The 19,056-nt window shown below is 45.4% G+C and overlaps 1 protein-coding gene across 1 annotated transcript; it reads left to right on the plus strand.

The window, feature by feature from the left end:
- Positions 1 to 642: 642 nt before the first annotated feature.
- On the plus strand, positions 643 to 16,954 carry DPT (dermatopontin). Its single transcript, XM_077342028.1, has 4 exons — positions 643 to 1,041; positions 7,419 to 7,544; positions 14,016 to 14,123; positions 15,237 to 16,954. Exons 1-4 carry the CDS (start codon positions 734 to 736, stop codon positions 15,301 to 15,303), a joined length of 609 nt encoding a protein of 202 aa, XP_077198143.1. The 5' UTR covers positions 643 to 733; the 3' UTR covers positions 15,304 to 16,954.
- Positions 16,955 to 19,056: the final 2,102 nt, after the last annotated feature.

Genomic DNA, 19,056 nt, shown 5'->3' on the forward strand with positions numbered 1-19,056 from the left:
CTAGAATTGCAGTGTTCCACAAAATAACCATCTCCTGCAGCAGCAGTGCTTTGAAATACAAATGCAGCTACTCCCATATGAACTTGCCTGACCACTACAGTCATATTTGGAGGCCTTGCTTCAGGAGCATGGCAACCTGGGACAGGGCCTTCTTTGTCATGGCATCCAGTTCTAGAACTCTCCCCCCAGGGAGATTTGTCTGCCCTCTTCTGATGCTGTAACCTTTTTTGTTTCATTTGGCATTTTCTGAATGTTCCCTCCTTCCTAACCAGTGTTTTGATTGATGTTTATATGTTTTGTAGGTATTTTAATATGTTGTCTAATTGTTTTAATGATATTTGCTGGGGGGGGGTTGCTGCCTTATTGACCCTTGTAAGGGCAGAAAGCAGAATATACATTTTGCAAATAAGTAATGTCCTCCCACTTCCGTGTGCCTTAGCTACTGTGTGCACATCTGTGATACACATCTTTTATATACGAGCACTGGGGATTGTAATGTTTTACAGTTCTATGAAATCCCTATTCTTGGATGTAAGGAATGAGCATAAAATTCCACCTTAAAACTAATTGAACGTGTCTGCAGCCAGCTCTTTAGCACAGAGATGTTTTGCTAAACAATGACACATAGAATTTGGAGCTGGATGTTTCACATCTGGAATCCAAATGTGAGACAATATAAAAAAGCCAGCACAACAACCCAGTGGGGTGTCTTACGGCCAGAAACACGAGCGAAATGGACCTTGTGCTTCTCTGCGTGTTCCTGCCACTGCTCACGGTGGCCTGGGGCCAGTACGAGGACTACGAGGGATATTATCCCTCCCACCACGAATACAGGGATGATGATGAATGGGTCAACTTGTATCGGCAAGGTTTCAACTTCCAGTGTCCTCCCGGGGAACTGATTGTGGCCGTGAGGAGCACCTTCAGCAAGAAAGAAGGCTCTGACCGACGGTGGAACTATGCCTGCATGCCTACCCCGCAAAACCTCGGAGAGCAAACAGAGTGCTGGTGGGAAGAGATCAACAGAGCTGGCCTGGAATGGTAGGACACCCAGTTAAAATATCTTTGGAGGAGGACATGGGGAGGGGGCAAGCCCATCTTGCATCAAGGTTAATACTAGTAATCCTTGTAGCAATAACAGAAAGGCATGCTAGCTCTATAACAGACTTTTAATGCTACTATGAACAACTCAGTGAACAACAGGGGCACTAGACCGCCACTGATGTGCATTGATGAAGCAAATGCAATATTGGCTCAATCCTTCTCAAGTCTTCATGCATGCTATGGACCTTCGTGAATTCACTTTCACTTCTTCCTCGCATGCTCTGCTTGTTTTTCTCAAGCAGCTCAACAGCATTAGCTGGAGACAGATACTAGTTTCTTGAGAGGACTGACAATGAGAAAGCAGAGCCGTCATTGCCCGTGATGTTCACACTGATTTATTGAGTCATGTAAATGGCTCTGGCTTGGCAGGTATGGACATTGAACTTCACAAATAATTGACTCTATCTGTTTGATCAGAGAATATCAGCACCAACAACAATTTTTTTTACATATAAGGGACAGTGCTAATTTTATCATATGCATTTCACCTCTCCAAAGAGGTGCTACTAACTTTCCAATTTCAACAGTTTTACTCAATTTCAACAGTCGGAAATGTTTGTTTGGTGCAGGGGGTGTTTCACAATGAGATTTCCTTGTTTCTTATCAGATGGTAATTTTAATCATTTGGATCCAAAAACTTCAAAGGAGGAGCAGCCGTTCTTCTATATATTCTCCATTCCCAGCTTCTCTTCTTATGATGTATGCAGAACACTTGTTAAATAACAACAACAACAACAACAACAACAATAATAATAATTCTATGCCACCCCTTTCCATATGGGCTTGGGACATTTCACAACAATAAAGCATTCAATAAAAGCAGTTACAATAATAAAATTACAATAAGATACCATTTAAAACCCCATCCCCACTCACTGCCTTCATGCCCTCCACCAGCTACCCCAAACTGGGGATGATGTCAAAATAGGGGGAGCCAAGATGGGGAGATGGAAGGAGGCCAATAAAGCTTCAGGCTATCCCAGTCTTAACCTTGGCCTGGTGGAAGAGTGCCATCTTGCAGGCCCTGTGGAACTTTGACAGCTCCGTCATGGCCCAGATCTCAATTGGCAACTCATTCTACCAGGTTGGAGTGAGACCAAATGCACATCCTTGGGGCTAGAGGTCACCAGCAAATTGATGTTTGCTGAGCATACTGCCCTCTGGGGGACATGTTGTTAGGCAACGTATAACTATATCTACAATCCACCTACCCTTCTAGTGCATTTCTGATGTGGAAGAGTTCCATCCTTTCAAATCCATCGAAAACTATGGGCTGAGAAGGGTATAGCTAATGCGCCAGCAGGGGTCCAACAGGGACACTTCACAAATGGAAGTTGCTTCCACTGACACAAGAAGGGATCTGCAGTTCTGATGGATTCTGCACTTGAACTGCAGGCTGCTCAAGAACAGCTTTTTTGGTGGTGTGCTAAGCTTCAGAATATAAGAAGAGGTGTGGCCAGTGTCAGGGCCAGGTGCTGGAGCCTTGTAAATAGGATCCAACCCATTCAAATAATGCTTCTTTGTTCATTTAGAAGCCTGGATTTTCTTTCTTAGATTCGCTGTCCATCGTTGCAACCCCCACCCTCAGCCTTCCCCACGGTACAAACACTAGAGCAGGGGTAGTCAAACAGCGGCCCTCCAGATGTCCATGGACTACAATACCCATGAGCCCTTGCCAGCAAACGCTGGCAAGGGCTCATGGGAATTGTAGTCCACAGACATCTGGAGGACCGCAGTTTGACTACCCCTGCTCTAGACTCATTTACCTGTGTGATAGCTATTCAGAGCGTTAGTCTGTTTTTTACAAAATCCTCTCTACACCAACCCCCCCCCAGGCATTAGGGAAAGATTTCTAGTGTAGCTTTCTCCCTGACTTGCTAGCTTTCCATCTTCTAGTCAATATGTTTACATGGAGGAACATCATTGTGGGACCTGCCTGTACTACAACACTGGAATATCTTTATCTTTATAGTGAGAAACTATGTCACACTCCATGGAAGGAAAGATTTCTTCCTGCTGAACCACTAGTAACTCATCACAGTGGTACCGATTTTTAAAAGTTGGTGATTTCATGCCTTAATTTTGTTAAATCACAGCTCCACAGAGCTCATATGATCCTTGCTGCAACCTAATGAAGCAGGCTAGTGACTGGCCCAAAGTTATTCAGCTGCCTTCACAGCACAGCAGAAACCTGGCCCCAGATATCCCCAGTGCTAGGGTAAGACTCTTACTGTATATATCCTTCTAGCCCATTTTCTGAACTAATAGCATACAACACCAAAGCATTCTAGAGAACTACCAGGGAGGATCCAAGAGTCTTGACTTTCTCATCCATCTGTTTACTGCCATAAATAATAACATTGCCATTAAAATTATAGCAAAGCATTTTGAACCAAGAGGATGTGTCCATAACCTCATCTCTCTCTGTAAACAAGCACCATTGATTCCACCTTCATGTACTCATCTTACTTTTCATCACAGCAGGTGATGTGAAACTGAAACTTCTCTAACTCATTAACAAAGAGAAGCACTTACACAATTTGTAAGATTCACACTCAGGTGCCCATTGTTTCATTCATGCTGCGTAACCAAAGAGATAATCATTTTAAAAACTGACTAATTGGGTTGTCAGTAATAAAAAGGGGGTCCAAAAGGATGTCATTGACATAGAAATTGCTCCTGCAGAATGGATTCTACTTGAGAGATCCTTCATTTTGACCTCATTTTTTGGAGAAATGTGTAATTCTTCTTAAATCGGTAATTATTGTCTTCATGCCTATATGACGGAGCTGGGGAAGACCATACTATGATTTAAATGCTCAGAGGTTCATCTGAATCATGAAGCTGATATGCTAACACAAGAATGAAAGGAATCAGATGTACGGAAGAATAGCCAAGATAATTGGCTGGCGTCAGCTGCCGTCCAACTGATTGCTGTCCCCATTCAATTGTTTGCTGTGTTCTCAGGTTGCTTTCTGTTCATTCCTGCTGCCAGTGTTTCAGATGGTGGTGGAGCCATGACTCATGGAAGATGCCATATGCAATGATTCTGCAGAGGGACTAGAGTTGGAGCCCTCAAATACTCAGCCAGCTCAGAGGAGCACAACGATGTTCAGATGCACTACCTACACATCTGACATCCTCAGCTATACCACACATTATCCTCAGATGTAGTGTCAACTGACATGCTTAGATGAGACATGGGTTAAAAATTCAAAACTCTTGTTTTGCACATTTCTATCAATTAATAAAATAAAAATAGACACGCAGATGAAAGTCTTGTAGAGGTTTCAGCTGATTGTGGGGGAAATCACTGTTTGCCATTCATTTTTGTCTGGAAAGTCACCACATTGTTGGCACGTTGTCTCCACTGCAAGGCAGAATTATTTGCCAAAGGTGTAGCTTATATGGCAATGATATTTGATCTCCAGCTTTCTGAATTTGTTTAGTTCCTGTGCGGTTGTTTCATTGATTTCATTTGTATATTCAATGACATTGTCACCTGGCTTGAGAATGCCTTAAATTAGTAAATAAGGTAGCTTTTCAATCTACAGTGCATTTGCTTAATGTGAGAACATTAATTGAACCCAAAGAAACATTCTCACATCTGTTAACAATAGTCTTCATTTTTGTGTATGTCTCTTGGCTGCATTCAAACAGAATGCACTTTTTTTTGCACAGGGGAATGGCTTGCAAGAGTTGGGAACTGCCAGTTTCTTTGCTGAAAGGAAATCTGGAGTTTGAATCTTTGAAATGAAACAAGAATATTTTCCTGAAAAATGACCATTAAGGACATTAAAATGAGGCAAGATTTTGCAACTGAATCGTGGTTCTGTCTCCACCTGCTCTCCTGTACCCCCCAAAGTCTGTTCCTGTAGAAATATTACTCTTCCAACTAATGGATTGTGGAAGTCTATCTTTCCGTTTGGGGGCAGACCTAGGCTACTTTGAAGTTCCTCTTCTGATTTCTGTAATACAGAAGAGACCAACTGATCTTCACAGTACAGAAGCAAATCCAGGGACAGCGTCAGTTATTTACTTGATCACAGGAAACCTCTTGAGAGGCTGAAAAACTTTTCATCACACTGAGGATTAGTTTTGAAAGGGTTGCTATTCGCCACCCACCTATGTCTCTTGGGAAACAGTAATCACGCAGAGCAGTGGTCCCCAACCTTTTTGAGGCTGGGGACTGGCAGGGCAACTGCCCGCCCGCGCATGACACGCATGAGCTGAAATCGCGCATGTGCGAAAGTGCCGCGCATGTGCGATTTTGGCCCTGATTCCTTCTCCCCGCCCTCCCGCAGTAAGAAGCTTCCCGGGCCGCAAACTTGCGGCCTGGGAAGTTTTTTACTGCGGGGGGGGGGCGGGGAGAGGGAGCCGCGGCCCGGCGCCAAGGCCTTCACGGCCCACAGGTTGGGGACCACTGACACAGAGAACTAGAGAACAACAGCTCTGTGGTTCTGCTTTACCATATATACAACATATTTAGTTAAGGCTGCCAACCTCCAGCTGGGGCCTGGAGATCGCTCAGAACTGATCTCCAGAATACAGAGCTCTCTGTCCCCCTGTGGAAAAAGGCAGCTTTGGAGAGTGGAATCTACAGTATTAGACCCTGATAGTGTCCCTCCCCTCTCCAAATCCCACTTCCAGGCTCTAAACTCAAATTTCCAGGAATTTCCCAACCCAGAATTGCAACCCTAAAACCACCTTCCTTCACTGGTTGCTGTTAAGAGCTTGGAAAGCCGGTAAAAGGCCTCAGTGAGTACTTGGAGTTATGGATTATCTTTTACTTCTTCAAGTTCAAATATTCATGTAGAAGTGTTCAAATCATGTTTCAGCATTTCCCCTGGTCCTCTGGTAAGCTATTTTTCATTGATGGAGCAAGCAGTAGCCCAAGTAAATTAATTATTTTTATGGCTGTATTACAGAACAACTGCACAACAAAGGGGAATCAAAGGGAAATCAAATTAAACCGAATGAAACTGTAGTCTTCAAATACTTTCGTGAAAATGAAATTGTAGTTTTCAGATGATTTCATGGCTTTTTAATTTGTTCTTTGAAAGATATTACCTTGTTCATATGAAATTTTGCCAGTATTTTTTGCAGGTGTAAATTGCACATTGTAAGTCAGGAATGAACAAAAAGGTTGTGGCTTTTTTGTTTCTTTCCATTTTTGAGGATGGTTAAGAAGGCCATTTGTATCCCACCCATTTTCCTTAGTAAATTTCCCATGTTTTCCGTACTTTGATACCACTGTTATGGCATTGCATTATGTATATTTGATTCCTTTTGTGCCCCATTTACATGCAACTGATACCAAAAAAGGACATAATATTAAACAACAGTATTTCTATAAATTATTGTGAATATGGACAGGAAAAAAAACAACTGCAGTTTTGTCCTTGAGTGCAGAGCAAACATGAGAGATACTTAAACTTTTAAGCTGAACCAGATTGAAACATCTGAAACATCATTAATACTAATGGATTTGAAGTGCAATTCTAGAAAGAACTATAACCTTCTAAGTACTTTGGAGTTCATGGGCTTTAATATGGATGCCAGTCCCTAGATGGTACCTGAGGATCGCCTGGAATTACAGCTCATTCCAGTTGACAGAGATCAGTTCCCCTGGAGAAAATGCCTGCTTTGGAGGGTGGACTCCATAGCATTATACTGAGGTCCCTCCCTGCCCCAAATTCCAACCACCCCCAGTTCTACCCCCAAAGTCTCCAGGTATTTCCCAACCCAGAGTTGGCCAACCTATGGGCTGAGGAAGTACATCGTTAATTTGCACTGCTGCTGTCCATGACAAACTTGTTAACATGCATACTTCAATTTCAGGAGCACATTAGTAATGCATGTATTGGCACCATCAATAATGGTGGTTGGAATATTGATAATTTATTAGTACAGGTATATTAGATCTGATTTATACAGACCACTGAGGGGGGAAAGTACTCACATGTGTGAGTTGGCATTCGTACACCATCTCTTGGCAAATGGGCTGCCACCTGTGCAAACCATGCCAGCGAAACTCCCTCTTAGCTTATTAACCTTTGGTGTGCTAAATAAGCATATAGAGCAGCTTTGCATGGAGAGCAGCCCAGTTGACACGAGACATTATGTGAACCCTACAAGCTTATATCCCTCACCAGCAACTGTCATAAGGGAAGCAAGCAGCATGGAATCAAGGGAGCAGCCGTCTGCAGAGTAGGCACGATGCCATGGCTGTATTCAGTGATCCCCAAGAAAGTGCTTGCAGCCAGCAGATCTTCTTTTCAAGTTTGTTTTCAACTATATTTTTCCCCCTCCAGGTATCAGACGTGTTCAAATAATGGACTGGTGGCAGGATTCCAGAGCCAATATTTTCCATCTGTGCTGGATCGAGAGTGGCAATTTTATTGTTGTCGCTACACCCGGAGATGCCCATATTCATGTTGGTGAGCTTCATGACGGGAGAGGGTGGGGCACATTGGAGCCTGGTCTCCACAGTCTGACATTCAACTATTATATCCAAATGGCTTTCTTTACTCTCAAAAAACATATTTCAGTGAACAAGAAATGGGAAAATCGCAGCTTTGGGGATTTGTTTTGTCCTATGTCCTTTCATTTGCCCTTTTATTTTATGCATTTTCACACCGTGCAGATCCAACTTAAACATTATCTGGACACAAATCATATGACTTGCCAGGCTTCAAGGTCCCCGAGTGTTGCCAGGGCAGGGGTCTATCTACACGGCAAGGAATGGTTCAGGGTCCAGTGCCATTAGATCACCTCCCCCCCAAATTGTGACTCTGATCCAGTACTGGGCCCCCATGGGTGTTAAGATGGATCTTTTATGGATCTTCTGTGTCGTCTCCTAGTTTGACCTGCAGTGGATTCTCTATTGGAATCTGCTTTGACCTGGAATAGAATAGCTTGAATTGGTATATGAGTTGAGCAACTGGATAAACACATGGCTTCCTTTCCTAATTAGAAACCCTGTCCACCTACTTGCCACTTGCATGGCTAAGAGGCCCCGTGACAAGCTGGGTGAAACAAAGCCAACTCAAAGAAAACAAAGTCAGAAGTGAAGTGCTCAGTTGCATTCACAAGATGTTTACCTTGCCTTTCATCCGGCCAGATGCCGATATAAATGTAAAGTATCATTTTAGTACACTTCGTAATAAATATAAAAATATTGGTTTGCAAAAAGCCATCCTTAAAATCTTTGTTTTTCTCTGATTACATTTCTTTTGTGCTTCAAGACTTCCCACACTTTTGTTTCAGCTGATATCTTGTATATATGTGTCTATATTGTGGCGCAGAGTGGTAAGGCAGCAGACATGCAGTCTGAAAGCTCTGCCCATGAGGCTGGGAGTTCAATCTCAGCAGCCGGCTGGGATTCAGCCTTCCATCCTTCCGAGGTCGGTAAAATGAGTACCCAGCTTGCTGGGGGGTAAACGATAATGACTGGGGAAGGCACTGGCAAACCACCCCGCATTGAGTCTGCCATGAAAACGCTGGAGGGCGTCACCCAAAGGGTCAAACATGACCTGGTGCTTGCACAGGGGATACTTTTACCTTTATTCCATTACGTGAATCCTTAAAAAATCTATTTCTGTGTGCCTTGGCTGAGAATTGCTGGGAGCCTTATTGGGGAGGGATGCTGGCAATAGGGATGCCAGGGGGGGGCTGGGGATCCTCTGGAATTATAGTTCATCTCCAGACTATATAAATCAATTCCCCTGGGGTATGGTATGGCATTATACCCCAGAGAAGTCCCTGTCCTCTACAGGTTCCATCTCCAGATGTCCAGGAGTTTCTGAACCTAGATTTGGCAGCCTTACCCACCCACCCTCAATGGTGGCTGGGGGGATCTGGCAACCCTAGCTGGCAACAGCATGATGATGTCCTTTCCAGCATGACCTGAAAGTGATGTAGGGGCAATGCAGAAGCTTTAACCCCAAACTAAGTATTCTCTCCTGCTGGAAGTAAGAAAGAGAATGATTGAAGCTCCAAAAGCCTACTGTGTGTTGGCCACAGTACACAGTACACAAAGGGTGATAAAGCAGACTAGGTATGCTCCTCCCACTCACTACATAGTTGCTACAGTGATACATGCTTGCTATAATTGCTAGGCTTAAGTCTTTGAATGGGAGGTGTTCGAGGAGCCTGGTGTTCTCTTGGAATAGCAGCTCTTCTCCAGACTACAGAGATCAGTTCTCCTGGAGGAAATGGCAGGTTCAGAGGGCAGACTCTTCATCATTGCATCCTTATTAAGCTTTCTCTAGTTCCCAAACCCGCTCTTCCCCTTGCATGCTCCCCAAATCTCCAAGGCTTTCCCAAGCTAGAATTGGCAGCCTTCCTTGAGTCACCCAGGAGCATTTCCTTCTCAGGGAGCATCTCACTGCTTCAAGCAGGTCAGGCTAATTGGATTTCAAGGCCTTTTTCAGTCTTATCTCGTGCTATGATTGTATCCTGTGTACGACAGAAGTAGTCCAATAAAATATATCTAAAATATTCATGTTTATATCACTCAGTCTTATTGCACACTCACCATTACATCTTCTTTGATTTATTCATTTAGATTTGTAAAAAAAATTAAATGAATTATTAATAGTTATTGTTTATGTGGATGGAGTCTTATGTCCATTGCTCTTATGTAAGTGATCTTTTGCATTCAAAGGCTTTATAGTAATACTAGTTAATAAGCCCGCTGTACTGTAGATACAGCGGGCGCTAGGCGTGTGTCCTCCCCCCCCGCGGCGTGGCGTACCTGTCTGAGCGGAGTCCGAGCGGGTCTGTGTGCAGGCGGGGCGCTGCCACCGTGCGCGGCTCAGCCGCTGCCGTCACTGCTGTATCCGGCGCTGCTCACGGCTCAGGCGCCGTCATCGCCGCCATCTGCGCCATCGCTCGCGGCTCTGCCACAGCTGGCTGTTCAGGGCCCACGGCCCACGGCGGCAACGGTGGCTCTGCCGCCGCCTCCGGGAAGGCGAGACAGGTAATGGCGGCGGGCGGGCGGGCGAATGTGCAGAGAGTGGAAGGGGCCGGATCAGGAGGTGCTTCGCGCCTAGTCAGTCCGGCGGCAAGGGACCAATAGCGAGCCGCACGATTGGCCCCTTCGATTGTCAGTCCGGGGGAAAGGGCCTATCGACACCCTTCCCCATCCCGGACAGAGCCCACCCTAACTCCTCCCCACCAGCCCTTACTGCTTTATTTAGTCTGCGGCACCGCAGCGCTGCGGGGCGGTTTAAAGATTGTCCTTCCCATAACGTATATGGAATGTTTGACATGTAGAGTGCTTTACATGAGTATTTCCCATCAACACAATCTTGTACAACTAACTATTATTTCCATTTTACAAATGAAAAACTGAGACCCATCAGCACAGCCAAGCAATTTCATGAATAAGTTAAGATTTGAATCCAGGGCAGTATCTGCTTCATTCGGTGTTGCATTATTATTGTATCATAACCATGATTCACAATCAGATTCTCCTGGGCAGACAAGACAATTTGGTTGCAAATGCTCGCAACAGTGTGACACTAATACGATCTCTAATGTTATACAGGTGCAGCCTAGGACTTCCCAGGAGCACATCAAATATTTTTACCGCCATACTACCAAGGCAGCTCATAATGCCACACAAATTTTTTACTCCAAATCCTGCCTGCAAGGTGCTCTTTGTATTTCTACACGATTCTGTGAAATCTCAACACTGCTGTGTTTGTGGGAGATGCTTTTGTGTCAGTCTGTGTAGATTGTCCCCTATCCAAACAACCCAACCCAGAAGGCTTGTCTACAGCTGCTTTTTATCCCCTTATGATGGTCCAGGCAATGACATTTGATGAGAGCTTATGAAAAATGGATATTTGTTGATGCAGACAGCATCAGGGAAAAGCCTTGGCCTCTGTTGCTTGTTTATAGGTCTTCCTTTTACTGCCTCTGAAGAATGTTCTAGTCATCTTCCTGCATTTATGCACCGTAGATCTTGCATATTCCAAAAATATCCTCCCTCCACAGCAGCTTCCCTCTCCTCTGTTTTTCAGTCTATTCAAGAAGTCATATGTGATGGTGCCAGTGAACTCTTGTCTGTCATGGTGCCATTTTTCATTGGTGGATGCACTGATCTTGAGAAAAGAAACACAAACTTCTCCAATCCCAGAGTTCTGCAGAATAGAACAGATGCAATAGAAATGAATGCTACAGAGGCCAAAACATGATGGTATAATATTTTAGTATTGAAAGTACAATACCTATTAAAAATGATCCAGTGGATCATTCTGTGAATGATCGTTCATTTGTGTTTGCAAGGAGCCATTCCCAAATTTGTATCACTGTGTAGAAAACCTGTTAGTGGTAGAAGTAAAAACACAACCCAAAGAGAGTACTTCTGCTGACAAATGGCACAATGGCAAGATGGTTGAAATGCAGTGAATCTACCTTCCTTCAACAGTCATCAACCAGTGCAGAAACCTGCTACAAGTGTACATCAAAGTAAATTTGTTTCACACTTGCATGGCAACAGTCTGCCAGAAGTTCAGATGTGACCTAAATGGCATGTGTGAAATCAGTCCATCAGGCTAAATTTCCCCTATAATGTTCCAGAATTTCAAACGATTCTTGCTGTCACTTATTAAGGAATGCTATTCTGCTACTGTTGATATTTAGACAGTATACTGAATGTTCTGTTGAAATATTATGGGGGGAAAGTTGGGATCCCATTGGCTGTGCGCATGAAAAAATAAGTCACTCAGCAGGAGAACAAAGTTGTGGGATATATGCTTAATTATCTTGAAATATGGAGTGACTAGAAAATAAGCCCGCTGCAGGCAAAATGCAGCGGGCGCTAGGAGGGCACGCGATGAGGGCGTCAGGGCTGTGCGGCGGGGCTTTGGAAGTCCAGGGACGTCCGGGAGGGGTGGGACCTTGCGGCCTACCTAGTTTCCTGGGGGGCGAGTGGCGGGCAAGCTGGAGGGCAGGAGGAAGTGGACGGGCTGCAGCTGGGAAGCTGGCTGGGCACTCAGGCTGTGAGTGGCTGGATGTAGCGGCGCTGGAGGTGGACAGCTTGGGCCGTGTGGTGGAGTGCGGCGCCGGGTGGGCCGAAGTGTCCCCCACCGGCTGCTGCTGGTGGGCGGGTCCGGTGGGCGAATAGTGATGGGCGGCAGTGGGGTGTCCTGCGCGTGCGCGGCAGGCGGGAGCAGCCTCAGCCGGCATCATGGGAGCTGGGCGGCTGGCACTCCGTGGTGGGTCACATCAGTGCCAGCGGCGGTCCCGAAGCATCCCCCGCCGGACGCTGCTGGCTGGCTGGGCCGGGGAGCGATGTATTGTTAGCGGCAGCGGCGACCTGCGGCCTTGCAAGGCTTGGAGGTAATGGCGGCGGGCGGATGGCTGTTTTGGAGTGCAGAGGGGGCGGATCGGGAGGCGCTTTGTGGGCGAAGAGGATCGCTCACTGAAGCCGGGCCGGAGGGTCCCCGGGGAAGTGAGGCGCGCCACGCTCGGCCAGACGGCCGTCCCTGTGGGCTGCGATGCAGCTCGTCTCCCCGCGGCGGCGGCTCCCAGCGGCTTCCTTCACTGCCCGTGGCGACTGGTGGCGCTGGAGCTCTCCACCTCGAAGAGGCCAGGCGGAGCGGCACACAGCCTGCAAGCCAGCCAGGCCGCCTCCGCCGCACGTGGGCCAAGAGCGCAGCGAGGGAGGAAAGGAGGGAGGCCACGGCAGTTCCCTTTTGCAGGCAGCGCGGGATGGCGCTGTGGCTCGGGGTGGTCCCGGGCTCGCTCGGTCGACAGCCTGAGACGGCGAGCAGCGTCAGGCCGGCCGCAAGGGAGCCCCCGGCAGCTGCGCTCCGCGCGGCTGCCAGGGACTCCCTTGCGGCCGGCCTGACGTGTTGGAGGCGCTTCGCGCCTCCAACGCGCCAGGCCACCGGCAAAGGGAGCAAGTGCGAGCCGCGCTGCGCGCGGCTCGCAGTTACTGGGGCTGGGAATCGGAGGGACCAATCGGCAGGCGCTGCGCGCCTGCCGATTGGTCCCTCCGATTGTCTGTCCAGAGGAAGGGTCCAATTCGGACCCTTCCTCATCACGGACACATCCCGCCTCAGAACCCCTTAGCCTTTTATTTAGTCTGTGGCGCTCGTGGCGCCACAGGCGGTTTAAAGATTTTGTTGCATCTCTTAAAATGTTTCAGGGGGTACAAAGGGAGAGACTCCATTGTATCAGAGACTAACACATTGGAAACTCATACTCTTAATTTCTGATCTTATTTTTATTCATTTGGGCAAGTCTCTTAAACTGTCTTTGCTTTTCTTTAATTATGTGACCAAACAGAAAATCCAGTTCGCCTACTTCAAAAATTACTTTTGCTATATTGTGCTTTAAATCGTTGGCTGTCAATAACTATATGTCCCTGAAATTAATACAGATCATTGTTGCTTACAAATCAAACTGCTTGCAAATTAAAAGAGATGAAAAAGAGAAGATTTGTAACAGAAGCAGCAAAGATACAGTGTTGCCTCTGAAATGGAGGAGCATCTTAGTCAACGTGGCAGTACGGGAAACATTTTCTTGTTGCTGAAGAAATTAAGAAGAACCAGATGAAAACAATGAGGGGGGGAAATAGATGAGGATTTCCTTCAGCTTTGATGTCTGGAGCTCTGAAATGCTGCTCAGATGAGTCATTTACAGTGCAGTCCTGTATACTGTTATTCCAGTCTAAATCCACTGAAATCATAAAAAAACCTGAGAGTTTAAAGAAGTTGAATTCTAAGCCCATTCTTCAGTTCAGATGGGAATGAGGGATAGAAAGACCTGTCTCCAAAGATCCTTTTTTGTCTTTGAGCAGGACCAAACGTCATAAACTCTGAAAAATATTGACACACGCACACACCCTTCTCTACAGAACATTGATTAAACTGACATTTTCTTCCATTTGAAAGGCTGACAAACGAACATCCAGGGCATTACGGGGAAGATATGGACATGATGATGTATACCTATGACTACTATATCCGTGGAGCGACCACAACTTTTTCGGGTGTGGAGAGGTCAGTGTCAGATTTCCCCCTGGAAGCCTTGTATTTCTTCCAGTGTTATTGGTGGCTTATTACAGCATGATTCGTTTTGCTCAAACACTCTTCCTAAACCATAAGATGGGATTTATTTAAATGTGATGCTGGTGAAAGAGAAAACACTCAGTTTGCATTTGCACGTTCTTACCAATGCAAGGCAGTTATGCAGCATGCTGTGCAAGTGCAAAGTCCCATGGGAGACAGCTTTTGCTTTGCTAGCTAGAGTATCGTGAACAACAGACAGGTCAGCAATGTGTCAACTAAGAATGGTTTTTATTTAGCTCTCGGGCCCATTCTCTCTCTGGCTGGGTCATCTTGCAGTCAGATTCTCCATCGACTTCCTCAGCCACAGACTGCCCTACAGGAGCCCTACAGGGTCAAAACTCTAAGACCTGAAAACTTTCCCCTACATGCAGCTTGTATACGCAATACTGGCCACATGTTTAAATCAGGCTTTAAAAGAGGGAGGCAGGAATTATGGGCACGAAAGGCACAAACTCGTTATTGAAAGAACCAACCCCTTTCTCAGTCTGAGCAAGATGGGTTTGGGCTGATTGAACCAGAGCACTGGGAATTTTGAGAACAGGCAATGGATGTTGGAACAAAATATGAGCCATGGGGGAGTGAAACCAATCTAAAAAAGGCCACTGTGCAGGCTTGGTCTAATTATAGATCATTGGGAGTTTCAAAAAATGAAAGGAGGTTTCAAGCCAAACGTCCTCCCCATGATGAAGGCAGCCATTTCCAAAAGGGGGCTTTCTGCAGACACCTGAGCTCTTCTGAAGTACCTCCTTTTCCAGTTAAGTGGAAGAAAACCAGGACTTGTTCTTTTTTAGGGAAGAAGGAGATGGGCACCAGCAAACACAACAGCAGGTGCCATAGCACCCCAGGGCACCATGTTGGGAGGGGGAGGCCACTGGGCGACAGAATACACTGTGGTTGTTCCATATGAGTAATTGTGTTGGAAGCAGAATAAAACAGACATCCAGAATCAATTAAGGCTCCAGTTTTAGACTATTGTAATCAGTCTTGAGATCTCTATCAGTCAACTAATGAAAGTTCATTTCCTCTTTCTCTTCTTTTTTTCAGAGATCGCCAGTGGAAGTTCATTGTCTGCAGGATGACAGATTTTGACTGTCAGTTTCAAAATGTTTAGAGGCATTGAATATAACCTACGCTTGGGGAGGGGGGGATGAAAGGAGACAGGGGTGAAATTCAAACTGTAGGAGAGTCAATGTATTCATGCACCAGCTTCTTTGTAGAGCAATGGCGCTTCTACTGCTAGCAGGGCTGGTAAGTAGTACCACACTGCATTGAAATTTACTTTGCATTCTAGAGGCACATCCATATGGCCCTTTATTTAGGGATCACATAATTTCCAGGGATCAGAAGTTTCCCGTACTCCCCTTCTTGTCCATTGATCCAGTGGATACCATGATGGCTGTCTTCCTTCTTCCAGTGTAGAGATGGTCCTTTCTGAGTTTCTTGTAGGGATGCTTGAAAACTTTCTGGTTTATTCCACTCTGTATCCTCTTGCTGAGCCCCTCTACTTCTTCTTGTTCCTCCCCATAGACCTCGTGCCTATCCCTATAGCTCTGCTGTCGCCACTACTCACCATTTGGAAGCTGTTTGCAGTGGACAAGTCTCAGGCAGGCAGGTCTAAGACTCAGCTTGCAGACAGTCATGGTAGTTGAGCATGACCTGATTTCCTTCCAGCCCTGCCTGTCACAACATTTGTGGCAGTCCTAGTCTTTAGGGATGCCTGCTGTACTCCAACCTCTATGCTACAATACCAAAATCAGGAGTATAGAAAGCTGCCCTTTAGACAAAACTGTGGACCAATCCCTTGAATTTTTATTTGTGGCTTGTTTACATTGTTTAGATCAGGGGTAGTCAAACTGCGGCCCTCCAGATGTCCATGGACTACAATTCCCAGGAGCCCTTGCCAGCATTCGCCAGCGAATGCTGGCAAGGGCTCCTGGGAATTGTAGTCCATGGACATCTGGAGGGCTGCAGTTTGACTACCCCTGGTTTAGATGCTTCCTGATACAAACTTGTTGTGGGTTTTCTTTGCTTTTTGCTTATTTGTCTATCTGCAGTTTAATTTTTGCATTACTTTCTACCGACTGCATCCCATTTTCACAAAGGACCCCCTAAGCTCCCTGATCTGTGCTTTTGCATCCAAACCTTACAGTGAGGGCCTTCTTTAGACTATTCTCCAGCTGTGAATGCAGAGATTTCTTCTGTGGCAGAACTTTGTGACCCAGCCGAGTAGAATACACAGCAAAATGCTGACTAGCATTGGCTTGGGAGACAGAATTGCTTATCAGCCCACAGTCTGTGTCTGAAGTCCAAACGAGACCAATGTACTAACCTCTGAGGGCCTAAATGCCTCCACTTTGAAGGGACATCAGATTGTTTCTTTGTAAATGTCAAACATTTCTCTGCCATCTCTTGTAAACAGAGGCCCATAATGAATGAGAATACCAGGGCTGTAAACTTTGTGGGAAATGACATTTGCAATTGTAAGATGGAACATAAAGGTGTAGGTGAACCCATGAAGAAGATCTGATGTGAAACAGAACTAGAGCAAATAAGATGGAAGGCTTGGCCACAAACCTCGTCAGTGATATATTTTTCTGTTAAATCCAAAATGGGAGTTACTTGAGAGTGCAACGGTAAGAACAATATTCTGCAACTTACTCAGAATGACTGTATTAGAACATCTTTAGTAAATTCAGTATGTACAAGCACACTAGGAACTGTTATAAATAAAGCAACAAATCAAATAAATTGGTGACATAACAGTCTTTGTATGTGTATTTAGCTATGCTTGTTCAAGTACTAATTTCCATTGAGGAAGTCATATAGATTGTGCCCCCAAACGCTTCACAGAAATAAGCAAGAATCTATTATAATTAAATTATATCAGATGAACAGAATTGCTGGTAAATGTCCCCCCTAAAGCTTAGCTGTAAAGGTAAAGGTAAAGGTATCCCCTGTGCAAGGACCGGGTCATGTCTGACCCTTGGGGTGATGCCCTCTAGCGTTTTCAGCTTAGCTGTACTCCATCTTAATAAATATGGAATGGAGCATGCAGGTCTCAAACAAGCAAATAAGTTCTCAAAACAATAATTACATCTTCCCCATACACTTTGAGGGCCATTCCACACATCTAAGACGCAGGATCAGCCCTAAGCATCCTAAAGCATCCAAGAAAAGTGTGTATCCAACCTTTGCTTGAAGACTGCCAGTGAGGGGGAGTTCACCACCTCCTAAGAATATAGCGTTAAGCCAGCGCAAGACCCATGAGTCTCCCCCTGCCTGTCAATCATAGCAGCCAGCCAGTTTTAAATGGAACACGATGCAAGTAATCTCTTTTTTCTAAGTAAAAATTCTCTGTTACTATGCCTACGCATCTAATAATAGATGCATAGTGCATATTTTAATGCCATCCCGTTTTGGAATTATGAGACTTGAAGATCAACAAAAGTAATTATTTTCACAATTTTTTTTGGGGGGGGGGGTTGAGAGGCATGCTTTGTGCGCCCGCTGGTGGGTGGAATTATTTTTCTCTGCCTGGATCAAGCAATGTGTATTCGTTGCTCCATGCAGCTTGCTACAAAAAAAAAAAAGCTCCATTCCAAGGAGAAGGGAAAGGGAGGCGGGCACAAGGGCAGGTGCTGGAGATGGCGATCACACTATTTCTGGCCACTTTGGTTACGCACAGCTATTTCGCTAGTGGTTGCTGGTTGCTCTTCTCCTGCTTGCACAACATAATTGGGGGGATCCACTTTATGTGATCCCCCAACTACCACTTTGAAATGGAGGATGTGGATGCTGGTTTGCTCCTGGAATGCTGGATGCTGGCGACATCCTGTAAAACGTCCCCTCCCCTCCAAAAAAAAAGCATATGCAAGAGGTAACCCTTTCACTACATTTTCTGGTTGCAGAATGGGCCCAAGTGTGCAAGAGAGGCTTTGCTAGTTGGTTGTAGAGTAAATAATGATGAAAATGCTAATATGTAAGTAGTACATAAGTTGTATATATAGACTTAGGCCTCACCAGACATCTCCCTTTTAGGTATACACGGATTCTTTGTACCTCTGAAAATGTAAAATACAAATGTGACAAACTAGTTTCTGAAACCTGGGGGCGGTTATTTGTCAAGAGTAAATCCTTAGGACATGGCGGAGAGCCAACATGATGTAGAGGTTAAGAGCAATGGACTCTGATCTGGGGACCTTTCAATTTTGTGGTGTGTAAATCGCACAATAAGAGTCTGTGTATGTCAGGATCTATGCACAGACAGGGCAGTGTGTGAATGCTGAGGGGGCATTTCAGTTGGTGTGATACAGTGCCTCTTACGCATAGAGAAAAATGTCTTCATGGGATTTCAGTGACAAATCCAGGTGAAATAGCCCTATCCTAACTGATAAGACCTCTGTACTAAGTATACTTTCGATGGCTGTATTTCCCCTTAGTTGCTTCTAAAGATATAGTACTTCCATTCCTAAAACCAATGAACTTGCAATTAGGGAATAGGATTCCAAAGAATGGAAAATCCAATCAGGCTGAAATCATGGCATCTCTTATCCTTGAAATCAAATCATTGTTGGAGTCACTGGATCCACTGCCTATCCAATGGCCCCAAGATGCCAGCAGTATAGTTGTACCTGCTGTAAATGGCTGCGAAAGAAGACACAACAAATGCATGGAGGTTGGGTCCATTAATGGTGATGAGTCATGATGACGGATAGGGTTGCCAACCTCCATGTAGTGGCTGGAGATTTCCAGCTATTACTACGGATCTCCAGGTGACAAAGGTCAGTTCCCCTGGAGAAAATGTCTTATTTGGAAAGTGGTTTCTATGGCATCCCTCCCCACACCCATCTTCCTTAGGCTCCAT

The sequence above is a fragment of the Paroedura picta genome, chromosome 6, assembly GCF_049243985.1.
Source record: "Paroedura picta isolate Pp20150507F chromosome 6, Ppicta_v3.0, whole genome shotgun sequence".
Taxonomy (NCBI): Eukaryota; Metazoa; Chordata; class Lepidosauria; order Squamata; family Gekkonidae; genus Paroedura; species Paroedura picta.